This window comes from Bubalus kerabau, chromosome 2, assembly GCF_029407905.1.
Source record: "Bubalus kerabau isolate K-KA32 ecotype Philippines breed swamp buffalo chromosome 2, PCC_UOA_SB_1v2, whole genome shotgun sequence".
In the NCBI taxonomy this organism is placed as follows: domain Eukaryota; kingdom Metazoa; phylum Chordata; class Mammalia; order Artiodactyla; family Bovidae; genus Bubalus; species Bubalus kerabau.
Window position 1 is genome coordinate 156,505,857 of NC_073625.1, and position 14,257 is coordinate 156,520,113.

A 14,257-nucleotide genomic window follows, 5' to 3' on the forward strand; every position below is an offset into this window, starting at 1 on the left:
AAGTATTCTTGCCTGAAAATTCCCATGGACAGAGTAGCCTGGCAGGCTACAGTCCATGGGGTCGCAAGAGTTGGAGAACACTTAGTGGCTAAACCTAGCTTCCTGAGGTGAGACAAATGCATACTACTTTAATCATTCAGCATCTCGGTGAGCGTCAGTGAGCTATTTCTGCAGCTTGTCTGTGGGGTCATACTCTATCTAAGGCACTGTGTTAACCCTCAGAGGGATAACAAAGATAGCTTATTCCTTAAAGCAGGTAATTTTAATGACCTACAGAGTGTTTTATAAATTCTACTGAAAAAGATATTTGGCACTATTAATGTCATTTGTAGAAAAACCTCTTTCCTCCAACATAATAAAATTCAGATAGATTTTTCTTTCTTCATAGAATGGAAGAGTCCCACTGATTTCCGTAAAATTAACAAAACCATGAGTTTATACAGTCCATCTGAAACGTTCTTATTCTGATAATTTCAATACAAACAGACCAGCATATATAAGTTTTCTAGAAAATTCCTGGCATGAATTTCATACGAAAGGCATGCTTTGGAGAGCTAGATAAGAATATGGTTGCTGCTAAGTCACTTCAGTCATGTCCGACTCTGTGCGACCCCATAGATGGCAGCCCACCAGGCTCCCCTGTCCCTGGGATTCTCCAGGCAAGAACACTGGAGTGGGTTGCCATTTCCTTCTCCGATGCATGAAAGTGAAAAGTGAAAGTGAAGTCGCTCAGTCATGTCCGACTCTTCACAACCCAATAGACTGTAGCCCACCAAGCTCCTCTGTCCATGGGATTTTCCAGGGAAGAGTACTGGAGTGGGGTGCCATTGCCTTCTCCAAGAATATGGTAGATGACCATAAAAGCTGCTTTTGGGGACTTCCTTGGCGGTTCAGTGGTTAAGATTCCTTGCTTCCACAGCAGGGGGCATGGGTTTGATCCCTGGTGGAGGAACTCAGATCCCACATGCTGCATGGTGCACCAAAAATGCTTTTTAAAAACCCTGCTTCTCATCCTCTGAATCCTTCAAAAACTATTTCTAACATAAACACTAGAAACACCAGTGTTTCTAAACTTATGGTAGAATATGCTGTGCAAGCAATTTCAAAGACCTATGTCCATAATAGTTACTCAATTCATATCTATTAAGTGATAAATTAAAAAATGGAGCAGATAGAGTTTTCAATTTTGAGCAGTTAAATAGAGAGAAGCACTGTTCCAAAGTATATGTGACAAGCATCTAATGCAATGGTTTTCATTCTTTTAGGAGAAAACCCAGCACTGAAATTGAATTTCTTGAGAAGCTGGAAGAAACCAAGCTCACTGTAGATGAAAATGAGGACCATGAAGAGCTCCAAGTTAAAATACAAGCTTTTGAAGACAAAATAAATGCTGAGGGCAACACCCCTGGCTCTCTCAGAAGATATAGTTTGGATCAAGTTTCTAAGGAAGAAAGAAAAGGCATTAGATTTAATAGGTATAAATTTTTTTGGCTGATTTTTAGGATATATACTTCATGTTTGCTATTAGTTTTGCTGTCACACTTTTATGAAGTAGTTTTTAAATACCTTTTACCTACAGCAAAATTCATCCACAGTGCTTTCATTATCCAAAGTAGTTTGCTATATTAAAAGGAGAGTGCAAATAAAAATCACAAGTTGTGTGGCTTATTAAAAAAAAAACCTCTTCTTAAATATAAATATGCTAACATCAAGAATGACTGGCAAAAGCTTTCCTTGATTTCTGATGAAAAAGCATGAGCAAAAAAAAAAGAGATGAGCAAAAAAAAAAAGAGAAAAAAAAAGAATATAAATATATAACTCCACCATTTCCCAGCCAGTTTGCTGTGAAACTGATTTTTACATCTTTGTTTTGGGAAGTAGCCTAGATCTACAAAGATTTGGCTTATTTTACAATGTGTATGTTTTATCAAATCTATTAATAGCACCAATTTTCAGTTTCACACTCTGGAGGAACTTTTGCCTCAGTGTTATTATTCTTTCTTTTCCTTGTCAGTGAACAGTAGCTCAGCTTCTTTACCTGCCTCAACCTTCCCTTTGTTTGTATTGCAGGTCAAAGAGTTTGGCTTTGCACACTGTGCTAACAAACTCCTTGAGTGCAGAGGATGGGGAAGCTATAGAGAGCAAAGATACGCCAGCCAGCATCTCTCTTTCAGAACTAGATCCACTTGGCCAAGGACATGAGAGGTCACCCTTTAAGGTAGACGCTGATGGATCACAGCTAGCAAATTCTTCAGTTTCACACCAAAGTATTATACATGTAGCATCTGAGAATTTGCCAGAAGCCGTTAAAAAGAACTATCAGGAAGAAACTCCAGAGACAACCACGAGTCCTGTAGAATACCGTGATAAACTCTACTTGCACTTAAAGGAGAACTTCAGTAAAGTGAAAGCATATGCTGTAGAAATGGTAAAGAAGATTCCAGTCCCTGACCAGTGTACCATTGAAGGTAAGTGACCTGAACTCCCCAAACTTAAGAAATTTCAGGCATCACTAGAAAAAAAACAAATAAAACTCCAGTAGAATAAATTGCCATACCCTTCTGAATCTTTTGTAAAATAGATAATTTGAAAACACCCTTATATTATTTTGATTGCTCTTTTCTCCCAAAAAATTCAGTCATCTTTTTTTATTCCATTTCAATCTACCTAAGTCCACCAACTCTGATTTTTTCAAACCTCAGAATAAATTGTTTCTGGTTTCCCATTACTAGTGTTTAAGAAAATTCTGGAAAGGGATCCATGGCCCCAAAACAGGCTCTGGGATAGGCATCCAACCAAAGGCATTTTCCATCCTCGTGCAAGAAATCTATGGGGCTCCAGGAGATTCTTCTTCTGTTTATTCAACAAGCACTTATAAAGCAGCTACTGTATGCCAGGTACTGTGCTAAAGGTTCAGTTATGAGTCAAACAAATGTACTCCGTCACCTCTTGGAGGTTAAACTGTAGAAAGAAAAGATGGAAACCATGGTCAGGAGGTAATATAGGTCAGGAGCCAGTAAGAGTGTGAACTAGTCAGAAAAAATCAAACAAAGTAAGAAAAGAACATCAGGGCCAGAACTTCCCTGAGGTGCACAATTTAAGGAGATACCAAAAAAGCTCAGTAAAATTTTAAGTAAAGTCAGAATTAGGAACAATGTCTTGCCAAGCCATATTTGAGCTGAAACAAAAGGAGTTTAGTAGTATTGATCATGTCTTTATTTGCACTTTTGATATTATTTATTCTTTTTGTGGGGCTTCCCCAGTAGCTCAGCTGGTAAAGAATCCTCCTGCAATGCAGGAGACCTGGGTTTGATCCCTGGATTGGGAAGATCCCCTAGAGGAAGGCATGGCAAGCCACTCCAGTATTCTTGCCTGGAGAATCTCCATGTACAAAGGTGTCTGATGGGCTGCAGTCCATGGGGTCACAAAGAGTTGGACATGACCAAGCACAGCACAACATCCTTTTTGTATTAATTTTGATTTTTAAAAATATTATTGACCTTGACTGCTAAATTTTCTGATGCTCTGTTAAGTTCTGTGCCCTAGTCCTGGCCCCAGGAAAGATGACAGGTTGGAAACACAAGTACTAAAATGGTAGCGTGCCCAAGGCAGGCTTACCCTTCTGGTAGTGGGTTGAGCAGGTGTGGGTGGCTGAAGGCACTTGGCAGCTAATTAGATCTTTCCTACAATCACTCTTATGCAGCATCCACGTTCTTCCCTTAAGATTTAGATGACAGTCCTTGCCCACTTGTAGGTCATGACATCTTTTCACAGGTTACAGCTCTCGTAGAAAAAAGCCAGGCAGCACCTCATCTAAAAAGTAGCACAGCTGTGGGATAATGAATTTAACTCATATTTACCCACCTACTGACTATCATCCCCTTTCATGTTTAGGGACTAGAAGGGTTTTTCAATTCTCTACTTCCTACTCCCATCTCCCACTCCAGATCAGATCAAAGAGTGGATTCTCATGCTAACAAAACAAAAGGGGGATTCAAGCATTTGATAATGACAATTATTACTATTTAGCACATTTGTATAGAATCTTGACATTTTCTTTTTTTAATTGAAGTATAGTAGATTTACAGTGTTGTATTAGTTTCAGATGTACAGCAAACCGATTCAGTTATATATACATATGTATATTCTTTTTCAGATTCTTCTCTCTTATCAATTATTACAAAATGATCTTACTGAGTTTATCTCCCTTTGCTATATAGTAGGTCCTGTTGGTTATCTATTTTATATATAGTAGTGTACATATGTTAACCCCAAACTCCTAATTTATCCCTTCCCACCTTTCCCCTTGGGTAACCATAAGTTTGTTATCTATTGTTTATGGATCTACTTTTGTCTTGTATATAAGTTCATTTTGTATCATTTTTTTCTAGATTCCACATATAAGCAATATCATATGATATTTGTCTTTCTCTGTCCAGCTTACTTCACTTAGTGTGGTGATCTCTAGGGAATCTGACATATTCAAAAGCGTTTACATTAATTTATTGATTAGCTTTCTTAAACTTCTTTTATAAAATGGTAACAATAAAAGTGACATTGCTCATATTCAGTGTAAGTTTCAGATAATTAAGTATACCAGGACTTGAAAGTAGCTGAAATCAGTAAGATTGAATTAACACAAACTCTTGAAACGGCATGTTTGGCTAATAAGTTAACACAAATGTTGGAGAATTTAATATAAGAAAGGTTAAGTGAATTTTCCAGTTTGACAGAGGATGTCAGTAGCAAAAATGTTAGATACATTTTCATCTACTAGAATAGTTGGGGTTTTTTTTTAAGTTTAATTTAAATCATTTAAGATGTGCTGTACAGTGAGGTTTAATCTTGTGAAAATGTGAAAGAAAACTGGCAGAGTTACTTCAAGTATCTGGTTGTCAAAAATGTATTTCTCATGGCTTTGAATTATTTTGGGAGTTTTACAGTTAACGAGGTGACTTTGGGTTTTCTCATAAAATATTGAAAGAATCCATCATTTTTATTAAAATTTTTTTTTCTTTTCATATTTTCTACCAGAAATGACTGGGAACTGAGAATGTACTTTTTAAGTTGGCATTTTGGATTCATTCATGCTTTTGTAATTTCCTAGAAGTTGCTGATAAATTCCTCGCACTGGGATGTGTGTGAGGGATTGGGGATTTATATGACTCACGGTAAACACACCCACCAAGAAAGGACTCGTGCTAACTGCAGGGGACACATTGTTATTATTTCAGGGATTGCGAAAACCACTCAGCAGAACGCCAGCAGTCATCTGGCCAACACAGTTTTGCTTATGTCATGAGATCGCTCAGCTCAACAATACTGTGTTTCTTTTCTTAAAAATTTACTGAAGAAAGATTTAGGCTTAGAATCTGTGTTCTGTTTTATGTGTCGTCGGTATAGAAGAGGAATATTTGGTCTTTCTTTATAAATTATGCAAAGTAATCAAGAAACAAAGAGGAAAACCATAAACACCACTTTCACAACATTAAAAGTTAAAAAGACAAATAAGCCAGCAGGAAATAAGAACAAGAACAACAACAAAGTATCAGGATTAATTTTAGACTGATTTTACCAAGTCCATGCTAAAAGGACATAACAAAACAATCTCTTAAAAAAGTTCTTTTGGTATTGGTTTGACTCATATGAAAGCAAAAAACAAGAAACTGTTCAGCTTCCTTATTTTGCCAACAAAAACATCACTTTCATATGGTTCAGCCTAATACTTCAGTAATAAAACATACTGAAAGAATAGGAGCCTCACTAGTCGCTGTACAGCAGAATTCAATATGTGGTGAATCAAGTCACAAATAGAATCTTTATCCTCAGTCAGCCATCTTATTACTGCATGATATTGATCACAGTGGGGACAGGCAATGGTGCAAATAGGTCAGCACGAATCCACCATCGTGTCTAGAAACCCCTGGGTCTTATTTAAGAATTTGGGTCAGCAGTTCACTTTGAGTATGCAAGAGCCTGTTATTCCTAAGTCAGTTATTCTCTCCTGGGCACCACTGGCCTCTGGCATAGGGGCAGATTTGCCAGCCACTGAAAGTGGTGTATTCATATGAGAGTGCTAGTCTAATATCTGCCCAATTATATTTACATAAAAGACCAAAGGAATTTAGTTCAAGGATGTATTTTAAAAATCTGAATCACTGGTATTCATTTACGTGAACAAAAATGATTTAGAGTTTAAAAAAAAGCACGTGATATGGAAATAAATCCTTGAAAGTCTGGCCCATCACTGGAGTTCTATAAAGGAAGATATAAAATCTTACAAGAACCCATCAATGCTGCTTTGGTTCACTTTGAAGTATTTCCTGATTGAGTGAAAATACATCCCATCTGTAGAGCACGTCAGCACAGCTGACTTGCAGAAAGCTAATTTTAAAGCTTGTAATGTAGTCCTTTCTTGAAAGACCCACATGAGTTGATTTTTCCTGATAAACAGATATAAGAATATACAAAAAATTTTTTAAAGTTCATTGTAAATATCAAAAAGCAGGTGCTATTTTCATAATTAATTACAAGTAAGACTTCCTTATTGAAATTTTGTATGCAGTCAAGTTCAACCTCATATTGGGATGACTGAGGAGGCAAAGCCCACACCAGTCCTTACCTCTTTCTCCTCAGTTGGTCCAAAAAGGATAATGGTAACACTGATCCACTTAATGGTTCTGGAGATGCCTTTCTTTTTTAGAGCAGATTGGTTTAATCCTAGGATTAGAATCGTTTACCCACGGACAAAGTTGTAATATTTGTAGGAAGAGAAAAATCCTAAAGTTTTTCCATACAATTTAAGAGGGGAAAACAACAAATAGGAAGATGTTACAAATTCCCTGGAGCCTCATTTCATTGAAGTGGTCCACTGAACCCTTGTTTGGAGGGCACATGTTAGGGGAAAAAAAATTTCTAGAGAATTTTTCTTGGTGCTTTGGAATTTATCTTGGATTACCTACTCACCAGTTGCCATTTCTCCAGAGTGAGTTTTCATCAAAAGAAGACAGGTAGGGACCTCCCTGGTGATCCAGTGGCTAAGACTCCACACTCCCAATGCAGGGAGCCCAGTTTCAATCCCTGGTCAGGGAACTAGCTCCCACATGTTACAACTAAGAGCTCGCATGCCATAACTAACGAGCCTGCAAACTGTACTAAAACCTGGTGCAGCCAAATAAAAGAAAAAAAAGAGAAGACAGGTAAAATGGTGGCTGAGTTCTCCCTTTCACTTTCTCCTGCCACACATATCCTGGTTTCTGTCATCTACATTGGCCCATGAGAAACATCCAGATAATACGGCTAAAGGAAGATCTACAAGTCCTTTTGAAAATATCCCTTCTGAACCCCTCCTTTGAGTTAATATCAAATCACTGCCCTTGTTTGTCCCAAGCCAAGAACAACTGCAAGACTTAGACAATTACAATGTCACTGGTAAGGATATTCCACACTTAAATCTACAACCTAACTTGTCCTAGAGTTCCACTAGAGGACATCAGATAACTTTCTTATTATTTATATTTTCAAAAGCTCCTTCTTGGTACAAAAAATAAAAAGTTTGATTTTCTTTACACATTCAAATAAATGACTAAATAAAATTCCCTAACTGTGCTGTTGGACAAAGAGGTGTGCTGCTTAATTGCACCTTATTTTACCTGCTATTATCTGTGGATGAAGAGGTTTATTCATCCAACTAGAAAACAGTGCAAAGTGAAATTGGTATGTACATTGGATAAATTATCTGCCTGTAAATTAAATGAGTCAAAACTAAACCCTTGAAATTGTCAGTTCCTCTAATATAATGTCTACCTTGTGTATGTGTCTAGCAGATTTAAAGGGATCTCGCTAATAAATAAACAGAAGCAAAAGTAAGTATGTAAATTGAGCAAAAAATGCATAGGGGAGTATCTTTCAGTATATCTTGTCCTGAAAGTAGCCATGTTAAAAGAAGAAAGAGGAGGAAAAAAGGAGGAGATAGCTAGGAGCAGAAGTAGTCTGCTGTGAAATATTTCGTATTCCTAAATATATTCTTCTAAATGTGTTATTTATAAAATAGAAGGCTATGTGGCATTCTACTTTTATGTCTGTAATGAGGATTTTAATCTTTTTTTAAGGGAAGTTCATACTCAGGGGGTATTATCAGTCTTTTATTATTGCTGTTCGGGGACTGTCTTTACTCCCAAGCATACAGTGGTGGACCAAATGGTCCTGAGCCACTGATGGTCCCCAGCAGAAAAGTACATTTTGATCCAATTTGCCACAAACCAAATTTCAGAAAAGTGAATGTTATTTTTTTTTATTTACTTTCATTATTAAACTGGCAGTCTATGCCCTGTAGGGAAACAAAATGGTCCCTTGATATCATCAAATCTCATTTAAAAACTGAGCAAATCTATATTTCTAAGCTCTGCTGGTGTTGATGAAGAGCTGGTAGCCAGGAAACTGGAAAGAGATTATATGGCTGAGTAAAGGGTTTTGATCTGACAGAGGAAAGGGGAGGGGTCAAGGAGATGGTTTCCTCTTGTTTGCTCCACATGAACTGCCAAACTTCAGATAATGGAGGATTTTTAAATGTTTTTCCAAAAACATAGGCAATCACACAGTCGGCAGTCAGGAGTTCAGGTGTTTGACAATTTGGCAGCCATTTATTTCTGTTATAGTCCATTTCCATAGAGGTGCACGTTTACAAGGAGCAGATGAGTCTGTCTAAAGCAGACAGAGCTTCATGTCATGGATTAGCAGGCCCACTCAGGGTCAGGCAAAAAGAGCTAATTAAAGGACACCAAGTCCCTGGGTTTCCTTTGTCAACATGTATGCCCTGTCCATATTAGAGACCAGAAAGAAATTATAAAAGGCTAATTTTTTCTTTTCATAATAAAATATTCAGTGGACTTTTAAAAAATAAATTATTTTATGGAGAACAATCATTTTTCCGATGAAATATGCACACCAATTATCCAACAGTCATTAAAACATTATGCCATCATTAAAATAGGCCACAAATTCAGAAGATGTCATTGCAGGAGCTCTGATTCTGCTTCTCATATCAAACCCCCTAATTTCCAAGTAGCCTTTTCAGACTGGCTTTTTTCACTTAGGTATATGAATTTAAGCTTCCTTATGCCTTTTAAAAAAATTAATAAATTCATGGCTGCTGTGAGTCTTCACTGCTGGGCAGGGGATTTTTCTAATTGTGGCAAGCAGGGGCTACGTTCTAGTTGCGGTATATGGGCTTCTCATTGTGGTGACTTCTCTCATAGCAGTGTAGGCTTCGGTAGCTGTGGTGCACAGGCTTAGTTGCCCCGAAGCATGTTGAATTTTCCTAGACTAGGGATCAAGCCCATGTGCCCTGTGTTGGCAGGCAGATTCTCAACCACTGGACCACCAGGAAAGTTCCCTTTATGCCTTTTTGTGGCTTGATAGCTCATTTCTTTTTAGCAGTAAATAATATTCCATTGTCTGGAATATCTACCTTTGCAGTATCATGCAGAATTGTTGTACTGCCCTAAAAATCTTCTATGCTCTGCACATTAATCCCGACTATTCATTCTTCATTCATTCATTAATTCTACAAATATTTCTGGGTGCCTACCACAAGCCAGCATCATTCTAAGAACTGGGAGCACATCAGTGAACAAAACAAGCAGATACCCTTGCCTTCACAGAGACTGTCCTAGTGGGAAAAGACATACAATAAATAATAGAAATGATAAATAAATGAAGTACCTAGAGTGTTGAGAAGTGTTAAGTGCTGTGATAAAAGTAGAAATAGAGCTTGCAAAGCACAGGACAAAGAAAAGGATTTGCATTATATGTATATTATATATACATACAAAGTGGGCTAGTTCTAGAAAGATACCCATCATCTCTCACCACTGGTTTTCTTTGAAGAACCAGATTGGCTATGGGAGTGTAGGAAAATAGGAGAAAGTGGGAGGAACTTGCACATTTTAAAGTATACATTTCTGCAAGGTTTAAACTTTTTTAACAGTTTTAGAAGAACTATTTTGTAACTCCTTTCAGTAACAGAGAGGCTGAGAACTTGGCCCCAGGTGAGAAGTCCAGACTCCTCAGAATTCTGTCTAACCAGAGTCTGTAGAATTGAACTGAGGTCCCAGCTCTGACATTGGGCAGCTCCAATTCCTGCAACAGATTGCTTGGTCTCCTGTGACACCAGTTCCTCACACATAACCCAAGAGTATATCACAAGGTCATGAGTTTTCAGCCTGTGCTCCCAAAAGACCATCAGGGGCCCCTTCAGAAGGCCCCAGACACTCCATCCTTCTTTATTTTCCTGCTGTACGAATCGAGCAGCTCTCAGGTAGCTGGTGTTACATATTGGTCTTCCTGAGATGTGTTTAAACCAAGAATTCCACAACCTAAAGAAATTTGAAAAGCACTCAGCTTCATCATTTTTAAGATCTTGTTATAAGATGCCTTATTCTCTAAATTAATTCTAAATGTCTTATGTCAGAGCTGGCAAAATGTAAAATGTTCATTATTTGGCAACTTCTTTTCATTGATATATAGTTGATTGACAGTGTTGTGTTAGTTTCAGGTATACAGCAAAGTGATTCTGTTATATAGTTCTGAAAAGGATATATTATTTTCCATGTAGGTTATTCTTTTCCATATAGCTCCTAGTGCTATACAGTCAGATCAGATCAGATCAGTCGCTCAGTCGTGTCTGACTCTTTGCCACCCCATGAATCGCAGCACACCAGGCCTCCCTCTCCATCACCAACTCCCGGAGTTCACTCAGACTCACGTCCATCGAGTCAGTGATGCCATCCAGCCATCTCATCCTCTAGGTCCTTGTTATTTATCTATTTTATATCCAGTAGTATATATCTGTTAATCTAAAACTCCTAATTTGTCCTTCTCCCCCACTTTCCCCTTGGTAACCATAAGTTTGTTTTCTGTCTCTGAGTCTATTACTGTTTTGTAAATAAGTCATTTGTATAATTTTTTAGAGTCTACATATAAGTGATATCATATGATATTTGTATTTTGGCCACATTTTTAATCAGCCTCAACTTTATTGATGATTTTATATTTCTAAAGTAAGGTTTAAAATGTTAATTTTCTGCACTTGTCCAAAATAACTGTATCCATCAATTTATAATAGTTTATTGGGATAAAATAGGCCAGATTGTTCAATAATTTATTTACCTTTTTTAAAATTGAAGTATAGTTGATTGTTCAATACTTTTGACAATTGCCTCACTATCTGCTGAGATTTATCAATATCTATCAAATAGTAAATGACCAATCATGATCAATAAATTAATGTACTATATCTGTCCTAGCTGATCTATTTCTATTTAAATTGTTTGGCTTACCTTACTTAAAGGAAACTCATCTCATTTCAAATTATTGTTATAAAGGAGCCTACAAAAATATATAATAAAAAAGACATAATTTGCTTGATTTGAGGAGAACAAAACAAACATATAAAAATAAAATAAATCTGGTAATTGAGTTATTTTCCAGAATTGTATCCCTGGAAATTTTCAGTTTTTAAATGTGGTTTGCAAATTTAATTTTGAGCATTCTAGTGATCATAGTAAGGAGGGAAATAAGATTAGCTTAAGAAAACCTAGAGTGTCCATAAATAAATAAGATAATTGCTTGGGGGCAGGGGAGAAGACAACTGTTTATTTGGTTGATAAGGCTGTATTCAGTGAATCTAGTTCATCAAAAAAGTATTTACATTATGCAGCAAGCGTATAACCCCTAAACATAACAATAGAGTAGGGGTTCTCCACTGGAGGCAATCTTATGGCCAGACTGGGGACTCCTAGTAATGTCTGGGGATGTTTTCGCTTGTCTGGGGGAGAGGCAGGTGCTACTGTCATCTGGTGGGTAGAGGCCAGGGATGCTGCTAAACTTCTTACAGTGAATGGACTGTGCCCTCCCCCGACCCCCTTCTACTAAAACAAAGAATTATCCAACCCAAAATATCAGGAGTGACTCAGAAACGGCAACAGAGCTTTGCTTCTCAAAGTCTAGTCCATGGACCAGCAACATTGACCTCACCTGGGGACTTGTTATATACTCAGATTCTCAGGCCTATCTTAGACCTACTGTATCAAGCATCTACAATTTAACAAGATCCCCCATGTGATTTATATGTACCCACTACTGCAACAATGAGAAATTCCAATGTGTCCTATTAGTAGAGAAAATAATTTTCTTCCTTACAGTGATTCACTCACTCTTCATTTAATTGTTGTTGTTGTTGTTTTTTAGTTGGTAAGTCATGTCTGACTTTTTGCAACCCCATGGACTATAGCCTGCCAGGCTCCTCTGTCTATGGGATTTCCCAGGCAAGGCTACTGGAGCGGGTTACCATTTCTTTCTCCAGGGGATCTTCCTATCCCAGAGATCAAACCCAAGTGCCCTGGTTGGCAGGCAGATTCTTTACCACTGAGCCACCTGGGAAGCCCCTTTCATTTAATGTTTACCTCTTAATTGAGAAGATTAGTTTTCTTCTCAAGGACTTGGGGCTCAGTTATTTGGACTGTTCATGGCACTGAATTTGTGGTTGCAGTCGTTCCTTAATTCTTCTCACAGGATATGAGTTTTCAAAAGGAAGGATTGGCTTGGAAGCCAGAAAGTTCTACTCCTTGGTATATGTGAATTTGTACTGTGACCTTCTGACTTTTTAGGAACATGGCATTTAGTTCCTCATGGAGGGTAGTTTCAATAACCTCAGAATACCTTGGATATCAAATACATCTTCAATGATGCTTAGTCAAGTTGTGTAAATGAGTTAGAAATATTTGGATTACATTTCCCTTAAAATATGCATAGAATTAAAATTAAGCAAAAATATGCTGGAGGCAATGCATGTTTTCCTAATCCCAAAACCTTGAAAAATGGGTTGAGACAAGTATCTATATGTGAATACACATATCATTGGTATTTACAGGTTAATCCAATTGTACTTCATTTGTTTTACTAAGAACTGATGTCATTGTACTTTGGACCATCTTTTCTCTACTAAATCTACATCAGATTTTCTAAGTTCTTCTAAAAATAACCTTGAAAATATTTGAATAAAAGTTATCTTTTCCAGTAAATGTAGACAGTTACAACTATTCCTATATCCCCTATCATATCCTTCTACTGAATTTTTATTTTACAGTCATACTAGTTCATAAATACAACTATACCCTGGGGTTTTATGTTTGTTTGATTTTTTAACAAAACCTTTGAATTCTTAAAAATAATGTAATCTATATTAAGAGAATCAAGACAAGCATAGACATTTATTCTTATACAGCACTAACACTGTACAGCTTCTCCATAATTCCAATATCAAATGTACATTGAACACTTGAGATGTTTTTTAATGTTTCCAGAAATTTTGTCATGATTAGCTTTGAATTCTCTGGACTATTGTGGATTTTTAATTTATGTGTGATAGCAAAAAGAATTATTCTGTCTTCCTGAAGTAATTCATTAGGTATATAAATTAAAGGATTTATTTGAGAATTTAAAGCACTAAAACAAGAAGCAGTTTCCAAAGCAAAGAATAAAATATAACATATTGCCATCCTTGGTATGTTCAACTGTTACCTGTGAATACCTTTCACGTAAATTATAGTCCCCTAATGGATAAGGGTACCTATTTAAGTTCAGCTTAGAAACTAGTTTTTTAAACTCTTCGGGCTTAAGAAATTCCCAAATGTTTTTTAGTCAAGCATTATTATTGTTATTAATAACTTTTAAGCCCATGCACATATTAAGGAAATGTAATCCATGTGTTTCAAATTCATCCTCACTTTATCCATCAAGATATGGTTTGGTAAACTGGCAAACTCTTCTGATACATATGAAATATTTTACTGATAATAGAAATTTTATCAAGTAATGATTTTTGCTGATAGTAAGAGATGTGCCCAGATTGCTGAAATTTTAACCCTATTGACTTTTGAAGACAAAAGTCTTTTTCTGGTTTTGGTCATACTCCGTTTCTTCCATCTCAGTTACCATTAAAAAACAATGCCAACAACAAAAAGAACAAAACATAATGCATAACGTGACATGGAATCATAGAATCAGACAGGGAGATATGGATTGGTTATTCTACTCAAGATAAGCTTGGAACCACCCCTATGATAAAGTAATGATTCAGATCAGATCAGATCAGTCGCTCAGTCGTGTCCGACTCTTTGTGACCCCATGAATCGCAGCACTCCAGGCCTCCCTGTCCATCACCAGCTCCCGGAGTTCACCCAGACTCACGTCCATC

The 14,257-nt window shown here is 37.0% G+C and overlaps 1 protein-coding gene and 1 long non-coding RNA gene across 2 annotated transcripts in view; one reads left to right on the top strand and one right to left on the bottom strand.

Moving 5' to 3' along the window:
• VEPH1 (ventricular zone expressed PH domain containing 1) overlaps window positions 1–14,257 on the top strand; it is a 258,723-nt gene that overhangs the window by 153,179 nt on the left and 91,287 nt on the right. The window contains exons 7-8 of the mRNA XM_055569246.1: window positions 1,266–1,475; window positions 2,071–2,468. Coding sequence (XP_055425221.1) covers window positions 1,266–1,475; window positions 2,071–2,468 — 608 coding nt within the window. The remainder of the gene's footprint in view (window positions 1–1,265; window positions 1,476–2,070; window positions 2,469–14,257) is intronic.
• On the bottom strand, window positions 2,555–7,236 carry LOC129643978 (uncharacterized). The gene is made up of 3 exons (XR_008710634.1): window positions 6,967–7,236; window positions 3,619–3,813; window positions 2,555–2,961 (listed from the first exon to the last, which is right to left on the bottom strand). It is a non-coding gene; the product is annotated as an uncharacterized LOC129643978 (long non-coding RNA).